The sequence below is a fragment of the Pelobates fuscus genome, chromosome 9 (assembly GCF_036172605.1).
Source record: "Pelobates fuscus isolate aPelFus1 chromosome 9, aPelFus1.pri, whole genome shotgun sequence".
Lineage (NCBI taxonomy): Eukaryota > Metazoa > Chordata > Amphibia > Anura > Pelobatidae > Pelobates > Pelobates fuscus.
Genome location: NC_086325.1, coordinates 162,553,088 through 162,565,595, shown reverse-complemented (window position 1 = coordinate 162,565,595; position 12,508 = coordinate 162,553,088). Strand labels below are relative to the sequence as shown.

The 12,508-nt window shown below is 36.3% G+C and overlaps 1 protein-coding gene across 1 annotated transcript in view; it reads left to right on the top strand.

Annotated features, from left to right (window-relative positions):
* CACNA1B (calcium voltage-gated channel subunit alpha1 B) overlaps positions 1 to 12,508 on the top strand; it is a 283,004-nt gene that overhangs the window by 119,137 nt on the left and 151,359 nt on the right. Inside the window, exons 4-6 of the mRNA XM_063432933.1 lie at positions 2,563 to 2,654; positions 3,291 to 3,443; positions 7,002 to 7,189. Of these exons, the coding sequence (XP_063289003.1) occupies positions 2,563 to 2,654; positions 3,291 to 3,443; positions 7,002 to 7,189 (433 nt within the window). The remainder of the gene's footprint in view (positions 1 to 2,562; positions 2,655 to 3,290; positions 3,444 to 7,001; positions 7,190 to 12,508) is intronic.

Here is a 12,508-nt window from a genome sequence, read left to right as displayed (position 1 = left end):
TCAGGGACAGCAGTGCACATCTTTTATTTCCTTTATTTAAACAACTGGATTATCACGGAGGTCGTGGAAAAAAAATCCAAGACCTCCGTGAATGATGTGTCTTTGGTCATTGCTGGTAAATACTATAAAGGGACATTTCCCTAACTAATTCAGTTGAAAAGCTAGAATCATCTTTAAAATAAATATTTTTCTAATACTAAAACTAAAATGTATCTAATCTACTTTAAAAAAACAAATTATAACTATGTAAACCCTACTTTTTACAGAAATGAAACAAACAAATGCAATTTTTATAATATGGTAACACTTCAATAGAAAAATAAAAAATATATGTATTTAATGTTAAATATTAATATACGTCTCTACCTTTTGTATTTGTCTGGGTAAATTGTACGTCCTCCACTAATTGTACAGCGCTGGCCAACTGGGGATTCGGTAAAATGTACCCTGTGGTCACCTTGGTCTACCTGACATTAATGGGAGTTTTAGAATGGTAGCGAGTACCATTGTTTGCCAATCAGACGTCTGTTGAATGTGAAGAACCCCGCAGTTTAGCATGAGTTGAAAACCAGCTTGGATACTTTAACTGACTCTGCTAGACTGTGTGTGATGCAACCAAGACTTGTCAAACATCCCGGAGGGGACAGTGTGCGTTTGTGCATGTGTGTTTACGACTTTGTGCACATGTGGACAGCTCCAGCTGAGACCCATCACGTGGAAGTCCCACAAGGGCTACGAGCTTTGGGAATCCCCAAACATCACACGTCTAGCAAAGACACACTCGGATTTGTTTTGGAAATCATTTTATGTCCAGCCAAACTAGAGCCTATTATAGTAATACTTTCCCAAAATACTTTCTTCAGGACTCCATTAAATGTTTTAATAAAATTAATAAAATTATTCTGTTAAAATTTTTTTATACACCATAGATTTATAATCATAGACCTAAAATTAACAAGAAGAATGTTAATCAAATAGACGGTCTGGATGGGTCCTTTCTACACATACATTTATCCTTACAAATGTCCCTTAAAATTAAAAAAAATATATTATTTGATTTCACTTTTTCTCTTATTTTTTTTTCCTTTTTTTTTTTTTTCCTACTTTTTCTCTTATTTTTTTTTTACCTAAACAATGTATATTTTTCAGTGGAGTTATATATTTAATTTCTGCATCATTTTTATTGCAAGTTATTTACATGATACAATGACGGATCCTTCACTGTCCCATATGAACAACAACATATAACCTATGGCTGAACACCAGTTCACTTCTCAGACAGGCAGAAAGGCGTTCTAGTGAATATGTAGCCCCTTCTACAGGGTTATTCATGAAATTGTGAATGGTCAGAAATTCTAAATTAATTCAAAGTGAATTTTAAAAAACCTTCTCCGAGTCAGGCAGTTCCTGAAGATAATGTGTTTTTTTGTTGTTGTTTTTTTTAAAATAAACTATAATTTTTAATGATGTCAAAAATAAAAAGCAAAGCAAAGCAAAATACAAAGATTTAACAATACCTTTGAATGGTTTATGTAAAAAGCCATTATAATTCAAGAGAGGACAAAAAAAAAAAAGTGAAAAAATAAATAGTATAGCTAAATAAAAGACAAATAGCCATCTACAATATTAGATGTGAAATTCAACAATAACAAAGAACTGGAATAAAAGAAACAGAACAGAATAGAAATTGGAGTTCATAAATCAGTTCCACACAAAGCATAAAAGCAGGCCGACTATAAATAGATATTATTAACTAAAATCACTACAATTGCATGTATGGTAACATGTTGGAGATCCGACATTAAATCTGCCTTTCTGACGTCAAAAGCTACGTATGAAAAAAACCCAAATATTTCTTAAAGTCATCCTGTCCTCCAAAGGTTTTTTTAAATTTTTGGGAAAGACAAGAGGTATTGTGGGAAATTCTTAAATATAAACACGACTGGTTCTTCCTTCTCCCATCTTGGTCAGCGAAGCTACCAGAGCTTGGTTAGTCTTGCACTCTCGTCCACGTGCAAAAAAATGCAATACGGGAAGGTACGTTAGAGCCCACGGAATGTGTCACAGATATTGTCCTGCGTGCTGATAGATTTGACCTAAATCATTGCATCTAGTTTGAGAAGATACAATTCCCACATGGGCAGATGGGAAAAATATCGGCCTCAAAGGCACGTAACTTGTCTTATATTTATTCATGTAATTCGAGGAAATTTCATAGAAATTTTGCTGAGGTCCATGCGGAATATATTGGGTTTAAGGCTCTAACACAAAAGGTCTGCTCTGCTTTATGTGAACACAAAACATATTAAAGGAAGACTATAGAAATATAAATATGACTGCAACTATTTAGATTAGTGAGTCACACTAAAAAAAAGGAAAAAATATTTTGACATATTTTTTTCCAGTTTCCCCTACATGGACCAACTGTACCAGTGAATTGTCCTTTTTAAACACTGAGTAGCCAGGTTAGACGGACCAATTAGTGTTTGTTTGACGTTAAAATACATGTTTGGGTATTTATGTTCCAAGACATTGACTAATTAGAGTCTTTTTTTTATCTAGGATTCTCGCAACTGCTGGGACTGATTTTGATTTAAGGACCCTGAGGGCCGTCAGAGTGTTACGCCCACTGAAGCTAGTGTCTGGAATTCCAAGTAAGTCATTTTTGGTGCTTCTGACAAAATTCTAAGGTTTTCAAATACTTGTGATGTATCTCGGAATTGTCAAAAAGCCTATGTTTACACACATACTGTGTTTTTTTTAAGTGGCAAAGCTCTGACAATGGAGTGACCAATCTGGAGACCAGTGGGATTTTTTCTGCTAACCCACTTTCAGAACTTTGCCCAAGAATCTCTCCCTGTCGTCATAACTAACACTGCAGGGTTTCATCTTCTCATAAATAATTCTGGTGCAAAATGTTAGAAGTGAAGCATTTCAGAAGCAACATTTGATCAGTTTCCATGGTAACTGCAACACATTAGAACCGTGCCCCAAAATGGCTCTTTATACACCATGCACTGTATGTATAGAGAAACTATACCAATAATGAATTTACTATAGCTGTCCAAATCCCGCACTCAAGGGCCTCCTGCTTTGTATTATTGGTTAGCAATTTTCAAAGAAAAAAATGAAAATTGCATTTTAATAACATAAAATCTTTACACTTACGTACATCTACCAAGAATTATCACAAGGATTACATCGCCCTGTAAGAAATGTGTGGATGACCGTGTTCTTTGGCTTCTTTAAACAGAGTTAAATGTATTGAAGATGTCCTTGCTTTCTCCTAGGTCTGCAGGTGGTGTTGAAGTCTATCATGAAGGCAATGGTGCCTCTGCTTCAGATCGGTCTTCTCCTGTTCTTTGCTATAGTCATGTTTGCTATAATCGGGTTGGAATTTTATATGGGCAAGTTCCACAAAACCTGCTTTCCCAAAGACTCAGGTAAGGCTCATCTAAAATCTTCTATTAGACAGATACTGAAGAACGTGGTATTATGGGCTTTGCCTTTGCCCCACAGTTCATAGATGCTGGATAGAAATGATTAATTAGGGCATATACTGAAAGGATTTTGTTCCCTACTCTCCTGGACTCAGCAATCGAAAGTGTCTACTACAACCTTGTGAACTTGGACACTGATGATTTTATTGGGAAGTCTACTGATAATGGCTAGGTTTCTAAGATCCCAAGAAAATATCAGCCACACTATTAACTTTGAACCATGTACCGTGTTGACCTAAAAATCCTAGTCTCCTAAATTGGAGGAGAGAGGGGGCACCCGAGTTGTGGACATGTTTCATTAAATTGTAGATGTATATCTCAGTGAGAGAAACGTATTGTAGCTAGAGGTTGTAGTTAATCCTACAAGTCAGGAATCTCATGAATGCCTTGTATCATAAAAATAGTAAAAGTCCTGAAAGTAGAACATTCAAGAGTATAACATTGTATTGGTTTCCAAGGATCCACTTTTCGATTTTTGCAGAATTGTTTATTATACCTCGAGCCAAACACGGACCATGAGGTACACTACTTCAGGTGGTACAATTAACAGGTTAAAGGTCTACATGTGATTTTTTTTTTTTTAAATGTGAAATTACATATTATAGGAACACTATAGTGTTAGTGAAACAAATCTGTACTCCTAGCACTACAGTGCCCTGGTCCCAAATTAGATTTAGCTCCCCCCCGTTATCATTAAACATTATTGAAAAAAAAAGTTTTAATTGCCCCTTTGAGATGAAGTGGTCTGGGTGCATTTAATGGTCCTTAAAAACAAAGTGATCCAATTGAAAGCCGTTGGAGTTTCTAATTGATGAACATAGAGCAAATGTTTAATCTTTCCTCTGTTTGAATTATTACTTGGTTACCGACCAGAAGTGGGTAATCAGGCTGAGCGTTGGTATCTGCTGATTGACTCATACTCTGCTATCTAAAGTGGAGTTTGTAGATGAAGACAGCAAAGGGTTTGGTGTCAGGGAGTGTTAATAAGTTTTCACAATATCGCTTGTGCAGACATCTGCCAGTTCAACCTCTTAGAAAAAAAATTGCGATAATCCACTGAAGCCTTTTCCCCTCTGATTTTGCTAATTTGCAGGGCCGCCTGTGTGCCAGGGCTTAAAAAGATTACCCCGAAGTCGGGCAGTGTCTAATTCTCATTCCAAATACCCAGCCAGCACGAGAGCCTTCATTATATCTCAGATAGCATTAACCGCTTGCAGGCCTCACGCCCGTGGAACTGGCATTGAAATACAACAGACCCTTGGTGGGTTATAATGAATGCTGTCCCTATGGGTTGCTGAGAAGGAGAAGGAGTGATTACATAATTATATAAGTCAATTATTAGTGTCCCCTTTCTGTACAAATAAAGCCACTGTTAGACTTGTGCACGGTGGGACAATGCGGCTAGACCAAACCATTTTTTCCAAAAATCGAACAATTTTCGGAACACCCACATTTTGGCTGTACTGTATGTCGGTTTGGCTAAGCACAATTTTGGAACCAAATTTCTAATTTGGAAAAGGAATCTGAAGAACAGAAAAGGGTGAAAAATTGTGCAATCAGTGTGCTGTAAAATATATACCCTAAATATAATATTCTGAATATATTTAGCAGTGCACTGATAGGAGCATTTCCCCGCCAATTGGTTCACGGATCGAGTGAGAAACAATAGAGGAAATCAACGGAGGAGAGGTAAAAAAATAAATCTATATTTATATATCTGTATATTATACTTTTATTAAATATATCATACATAGATACATAAAAATAGATTATTTTATATATCCTCCTTTCTCACTCTGTTGGTTACTTTTCACTTGATCTGTGATCAATCGTCATTTTTTCCCAATCAATCGTCTATTTTTCTAGCGTAACGGGCGGGATTTGTGGTGGCTCTGCTAATGTAGCTCCGCTTTGCATGATTTTTATGCAACCATAGACTTTACAATCTATAAAATGATTAACATAAACTGACTTCAAATAATTGAAAATATTTTTGAATGAACATTTACATATTGCTCCCACTTGACTGTGTCTTTAAGAAATGCTGATTGCATCTCTTTTTTTCTTTTTAATTTATCCGTTAACTAGAGTGTGTCACAACCTCTTGTTACTTGAAGTCAGACATGTCTTGATGAATTGACTTGTGAGTCTCGTCTAATCATTGTACTGCACTGCAGAATATGTTGGTGACATAGATGTAGTAATAATTATCTCTGGTCATGCTGAAGCCTGTTAGAAGAGTACGGTGTTGGCGTTAGACAGAGAGACCCACCTGAATAACAACATTCCAGTCTCCTCGCTGTAACACAATAGGAGAGCCAGATGGTATTTTATGAAAGTCTAATATTTGTTAATGTGACAATGTCAACTAACAGCCAGCGGAGATTTCCAATTAACCACGAGTCCACGACATAACATGTTTAGAAAGTCCAATGTGAAACATAAAAGTACCTTGCCAGCCCAGCTAGGTTCTAAAACACGTCCACCCCCACCATTCTTAGACTACAAGTCCTATCATTCTCTGTCATGGGGACTTATATCATAAATTAAAAAATGGAGGGGGCAGAGGTCGAATGCTCTTAATGTTTCTGGAATTACATAACTGCTGATAAAACCTTAAAGAGCAGGCTGTAGAACGCATCTCTTAAGATGCATTGCCGACCAAGGGGACGTTTTTTTTTTGTTTTGTTTTTTTTTGGTAAAGGACCTCCATCAATGAAAACTGCATAAACACATTTCTGAGTTGCTCTAACACGAATCAGAATGGTTCACCGGGTTTAACCCCTTAAGGACCAAACTTCTGGAATAAAAAGGAATCATGACGTGTCACACACGTCATGTGTCCTTAAGGGGTTAAACAACTTGTTTGCTTTAAAATATTACATTTCAGATACAGGTGTCAGGCACTTACTTTACCTGTCATGTGTGTACTCTGTAAAGTGTCAGTTCAAAATGTCAAGTCAAAGCAAAACTGTCATTATTTTTTATTATTATTATAGCGTTACCGTGTATTGTTTTGGGGAAAAAAAAATATAAATTAAGAATTATTTTTAGTGACTCTCTCGGCCCATCCTAGCTATGTGGGTGCAGCCATATTTATACCTCTTTGGTTAGAAGCGATATTTATCAGCACAATATGAAGGTATGAACCTGCCCCAGAGTTCGTTTCTATGATGCTTAACAAATGTTGTTGTGGTTTGTGAACCCACACTAGTTCTTGGTAATCCATGCATCCGATTAAAGAGGACTTAAAGATGGCTGCCCCCATAAAGCAAGACTTAGCCAGTCCTGAAAAGAGGCATTCACTTAAATGTATAAAATACAAAATAATAAATACAAATGCTATACTACACGTAATCATTTATTTTAAATTATAATAAAAACCAAGAAAGGCTTCCTTTAAAAAAAAGTTTAAAATAAGGCAGCATTAATTAAGGTGTAATACCATAATGGAACCATGATATCAGACTCATGTTACTATTAATTGTCTCCATCAAACAGATGACCCTGTGGGAGATTTCCCCTGTGGGGAGGAGTATCCTGCGCGCCTCTGTGACAACGAAACTGAATGTCGACCCTACTGGAAGGGACCCAACTTTGGGATCACGAATTTCGATAATATTCTCTTTGCGGTTCTGACTGTGTTCCAGTGCATCACCATGGAAGGCTGGACGGACATTCTGTATAACGTGAGTCAACGGGAAACGTATTCATTAGCGCACTTTGTCTCATTCTCTTGAATTGTTGATTGTTGAAAACTTGGCCAATGTCTGGTGTTCCTTTGGAACAGAAATTTAAATATTCATAAATCAAAATAATATTTTAATAATAATAATAATATAATAATAATAGTTTTATGCTTGGATTGTTCTGTGCAGCCAGTATATAGAGTGTTTGAGATAGGTATTTTTGTTAGATATTTACAACAGTGGAATTTACGACCCAGCGAAGAGAATTCTGGGAATTGTAGTCGAATTACAGATGTAGGGTCACAGTTATCCAAAAGGTCATTGGAAAATATGCAACATACTTTATAATTTTCCGTATAAATAGTTATTAGCTCACTGTCTGGTTTCTGTACGACAAAAAAGGAATTCCCAGAAAATGTGTGTGTCTAAAACACACGTGCACTCACACAAGTTGTGTATTCAGAAGAGCATTTAATAGGTTACTCAACTAACGGATGGGGTTTTAGGTACAGTGGTGCATGTGTTAAACTGGTTGGCATGCAAGTTACATGTTGCTGATAATGTACGTGTCTTGTCCCCTCTTAAAGCCACACCTACTGCGCTCCGTTATGAGATAGCAAAGTGTTAGGTTGCATGTTTGTAGCATAAAACAATTGTGAAAACACCATGAAGTTTGGCCAATATACAAAAATATGTGTAATTAAATGCAGAGAGTTTGCCTGTGTATAAAATATACACCAATCACATTGGTCCCGAATCCCTCTGTCTCTGTTTTCTATCCTAATGTGCCTGTTTTCTAGGAGCTCCATACTGTTGGTGTGTCTGAGTGTATAATAGAGCTCCACAGCAATAATTCTACCTGTAATGTATCTGGGTGTATAACAGAGCTCCACAGCAATAATACTCCCAGTAATGTGTATATGTGTATAACAGAGCTCCACAGCAATAATACTCCCAGTAATGTGTCTGAGTGTATAACAGAGCTCCACAGCAATAATACTCCCAGTAATGTGTCTGAGTGTATAACAAAGCTCCACAGTAATAATACTCCCAGTAATGTGTCTGAGTGTATAACAGAGCTCCACAGCAACAATACTCCCAGTAATGTGTCTGAGTGTAAAACAGAGCCCCACAGCAATAATACTCCCAGTAATGTGTCTGAGTGTATAACAAAGCTCACCAGCAGTAATACTCCCAGTAATGTGTCTGAGTGTATAACAGAGCCCCACAGCAATAATACTCCCAGTAATGTGTCTGAGTGTATAACAGAGCCCCACAGCAATAATACTCCCAGTAATGTGTCTGAGTGTATAACAGAGCTCCACAGCAATAATTCCCCCAGTAATGTGTCTGGGTGTCTAACAGAACTCCACAGCAATAATACTCCCAGTAATGTGTCTGAGTGAATAACAGAGCTCCACAGCAGTAATACTCCCAGTAATGTGTCTGAGTGTATAACAGAGCTCCACAGCAATAATACTCCCAGTAATGTGTCTGAGTGTATAACAGAGCTCCACAGAAATAATACTCCCAGTAATGTGTCTGAGTGTATAACAGAGCTCCACAGCAATAATACTCACAGTAATGTGTCTGAGTGTATAATAGAGCTCCACAGCAATAATACTCACAGTAATGTGTCTGAGTGTATAACAGAGCTCCACAGCAATAATACTCACAGTAATGTGTCTGAGTGTATAACAGAGCTCCACAGCAATAATACTCACAGTAATGTGTCTGAGTGTATAACAGAGCTCCACAGCAATAATACTCCCAGTAAAGTGTCTGAGTGTATAACAGAGCTCCACAGCAATAATACTCCCAGTACTTTGTCTTTAAACTACAATAAATGTGTTTAGAAATCAGTCTGTAAAAAATAAGATACATTGTTCTTTTTCCTAAATTACATTTTAGTTATACAAATTGTTATTAGTCAGCAAAAAATTATCATAACAGCCCCGCCCGTGGCCACACCCCACTCATACCCCTAAAATGTAAGTGTCCCTCTTCGTCCATGTGAGATGTTGGGAGGTGTGGATATATTGAATGTTCCACTGAATCTAGAGGTTGAATATAAGCATAGAATGATTCAGACAGCAATCTGTACTTGAGAAAAAAAAAATCTGCAGAAATTTGAATGATAGCAAATGTGCTTTAAATTAACACGCTGCTAAATTATCCGTAGCCCTCTTCATTAGCATTAATTGTGGTATAACGGCTGACATAGATTTCAAATGTTCTCCATACAAGTACACTGTAATTTGGCGGATTTCCTCTCCCTTCCTGCAGATAGATACCTGCTTTTTATTTATTTATTTATTTTTTTAAAGGTTTTTATTCACTTTTTGCAAATGATAACATAGAAAGATTTGAAACATAAGACAAAACATAATACATTTTGAGTAACTATGGAGCATATACATTCAATGGACCATAGGAAGAATTGTCTTACATAGATAACAATGGACCATAGGAAGAATTGTCTTACATAGATAACAATGGACCATAGGAAGAATTGTCTTACATAGATAACAATGGACCATAGGAAGAACTGTCTTACATAGATAACAATGGACCATAGGAAGAATTGTCTTACATAGATAACAATGGACCATAAGAAGAATTGTCTTACATAGATAACAATGGACCATAGGAAGAACTGTCTTACATAGATAACAATGGACCATAGGAAGAATTGTCTTACATAGATATCAATGGAGCATAGGAAGAACTGTCTTACATAGATAACAATGGACCATAAGAAGAATTGTCTTACATAGATAACAATTGACCATAGGAAGAACTGTCTTACATAGATAACAATGGACCATAGGAAGAACTGTCTTACATAGATAACAATGGACCATAGGAAGAATTGTCTTACATAGATAACAATGGACCATAGGAAGAACTGTCTTACATAGATAACAATGGACCATAGGAAGAATTGTCTTACATAGATAACAATGGACCATAGGAAGAACTGTCTTACATAGATAACAATGGACCATAGGAAGAATTTTCTTACATAGATAACAATGGACCATAGGAAGAATTGTCTTACATAGATAACAATAAACCATAAGAAGAATTGTCTTACATAGATAACAATGGACAATAGGAAGAACTGTCTTACATAGATAACAATAAACCATAAGAAGAATTGTCTTACATAGATAACAATGGACCATAGGAAGAACTGTCTTACATAGATAACAATGGACCATAGGAAGAATTGTCTTACATAGATAACAATAAACCATAAGAAGAATTGTCTTACATAGATAACAATGGACAATAGGAAGAACTGTCTTACATAGATAACAATAAACCATAAGAAGAATTGTCTTACATAGATAACAATGGACCATAGGAAGAACTGTCTTACATAGATAACAATGGACCATAGGAAGAATTGTCTTACATAGATAACAATAAACCATAAGAAGAATTGTCTTACATAGATAACAATGGACAATAGGAAGAACTGTCTTACATAGATAACAATGGAGCATAGGCAATTATGTATATGCGTTCACTGCCTGGATGATAAGGGTTAGCCACGGTAACCTCCTAGACCACTACATCCGAACATTGTTTCACATCGTTACTGTCTTAGGGTAGAAAGGACCACCTGTTTTTTGTTTTTTTGTGGCTCTGGATATGAACCTGATTCGTTTTTAATTTTTCAGCTATTTAAACAGGGAGGGAAGTATTCACTAAACAGAGAATTGTAGTGAATTGAAAGCCACATCTACTTCTATTGGAACTATTGATTTTGTGTTGACGACTAATACCCAAAAATGCTCAGTATGCAAATGTTGATTTATCTTCCGCTGATTCTTCCCATAATTCCATCATTGGAGGTTTTTTTTTTAATTTGCGCCAAACGCCAGAGTATGCCAGCACATCCTCGCTTTCAGAGCTGAAAAAAGGGGTTGAAAAAGTGGCTAACTTATAGTTGATATTCTGTTAGAATGTGTTTAAGTCTTGCTCAGAATAATTTTGCATAAGCTTTTTTAATGATATAATATCTTTGGATAAACTGTTTAAACTTTTTTTCCCCCTCAAAATATGAAAATAGAGAAAAATATGTCATGTTAAAAAAAATAATCAATATACATTAAAAAAAATATAAAATCATTTGAAAAGCGTATACAAAAATATTAAATCGAGACTTAGGTCTAAAATAGCCAAGTGAAAATATGTTGCCAACTAATCTATAGAATACGTTTGTTTATTATCTCTCCCGATTTATAAAATCGTTTTCTCTAACTGGTTCAATATTTGGGTTGATATAGTTTAGTTTTCATTTTTAAAGCATATCCTCTAATGATCTAATTCTATTTTCCAATAACTCTAGTATTCTGTGTTTCTCGTTTCCAGTCGGAAGACCGATCAGCTCCCGTGTTCTAACCAATAGCTCTGTCCTCCGACGTGATATAGGCGGGTGTTTGAATTTGCTGGAGTCATAGCTTTTAGTTTGAGCCGGGCTGTACCCTCCCATTTTGTCTGGTAAATGGTGTGATTGATATGGCAGAATCACGAACTGTCACATACTGACGGTAGAATTCGTCTCTCGACCCTCGTTTTTCATCTCATTGATTGCCATGTACCACTCCAATGGTAATAGGGAAAAAAATGAAAAATTGCCCAAACCATCCTACATCAGTCAAAACATTTTCGTAGGCTTTTGTTTTTTAATTTTGTGGTTCTCTTAACCCCTGGGCCGGGACACGTACACCAATAAGATGTTAATAGAGAATTCATTATGCATTTAGAGTGGATTTTTCTGTATACACCACAGTTTTGTTTCATACATAGGCAATACATTTCCTGTACTAAACTAGGAGGTTCCTAGGAAAACGTATAGATTTTTAAACAAATCTTAATAAAAATATGGTACTTGAAATCATCTGCACGTTCACTGTAGTTGCTGGCAATTAAACCAGGGTATCACTGTCATGGGGTAGGTGCACCCTATTTGTGAAAGTGGTCATGGGCCGAGTATTAACTTAACGTTCCAAGGAAATTTATTATATAAAGAATTGTGGTCCTTTTCAAAAAAGGTTAAGACTCACTCGTCTACGTAATAAACTCTAACCTTAATCGGCTTCGTGATAACGGTTTTACAGAGACATGTTTTTATATTTTATTTCACTTGTTCTAAGTACCGAGAGAAGCTGCGAGTGTCGGCAGATACCTCTCGTTAGTCTCGAACCTTTGTTTACTAAATGATAACTCACGGATGCTTGCTGGGTGTCTGCAGAGGTCCTCTGTGTAGGCGGCTGCTCAGATAATGTGCAAGTTTGAAAACATCTT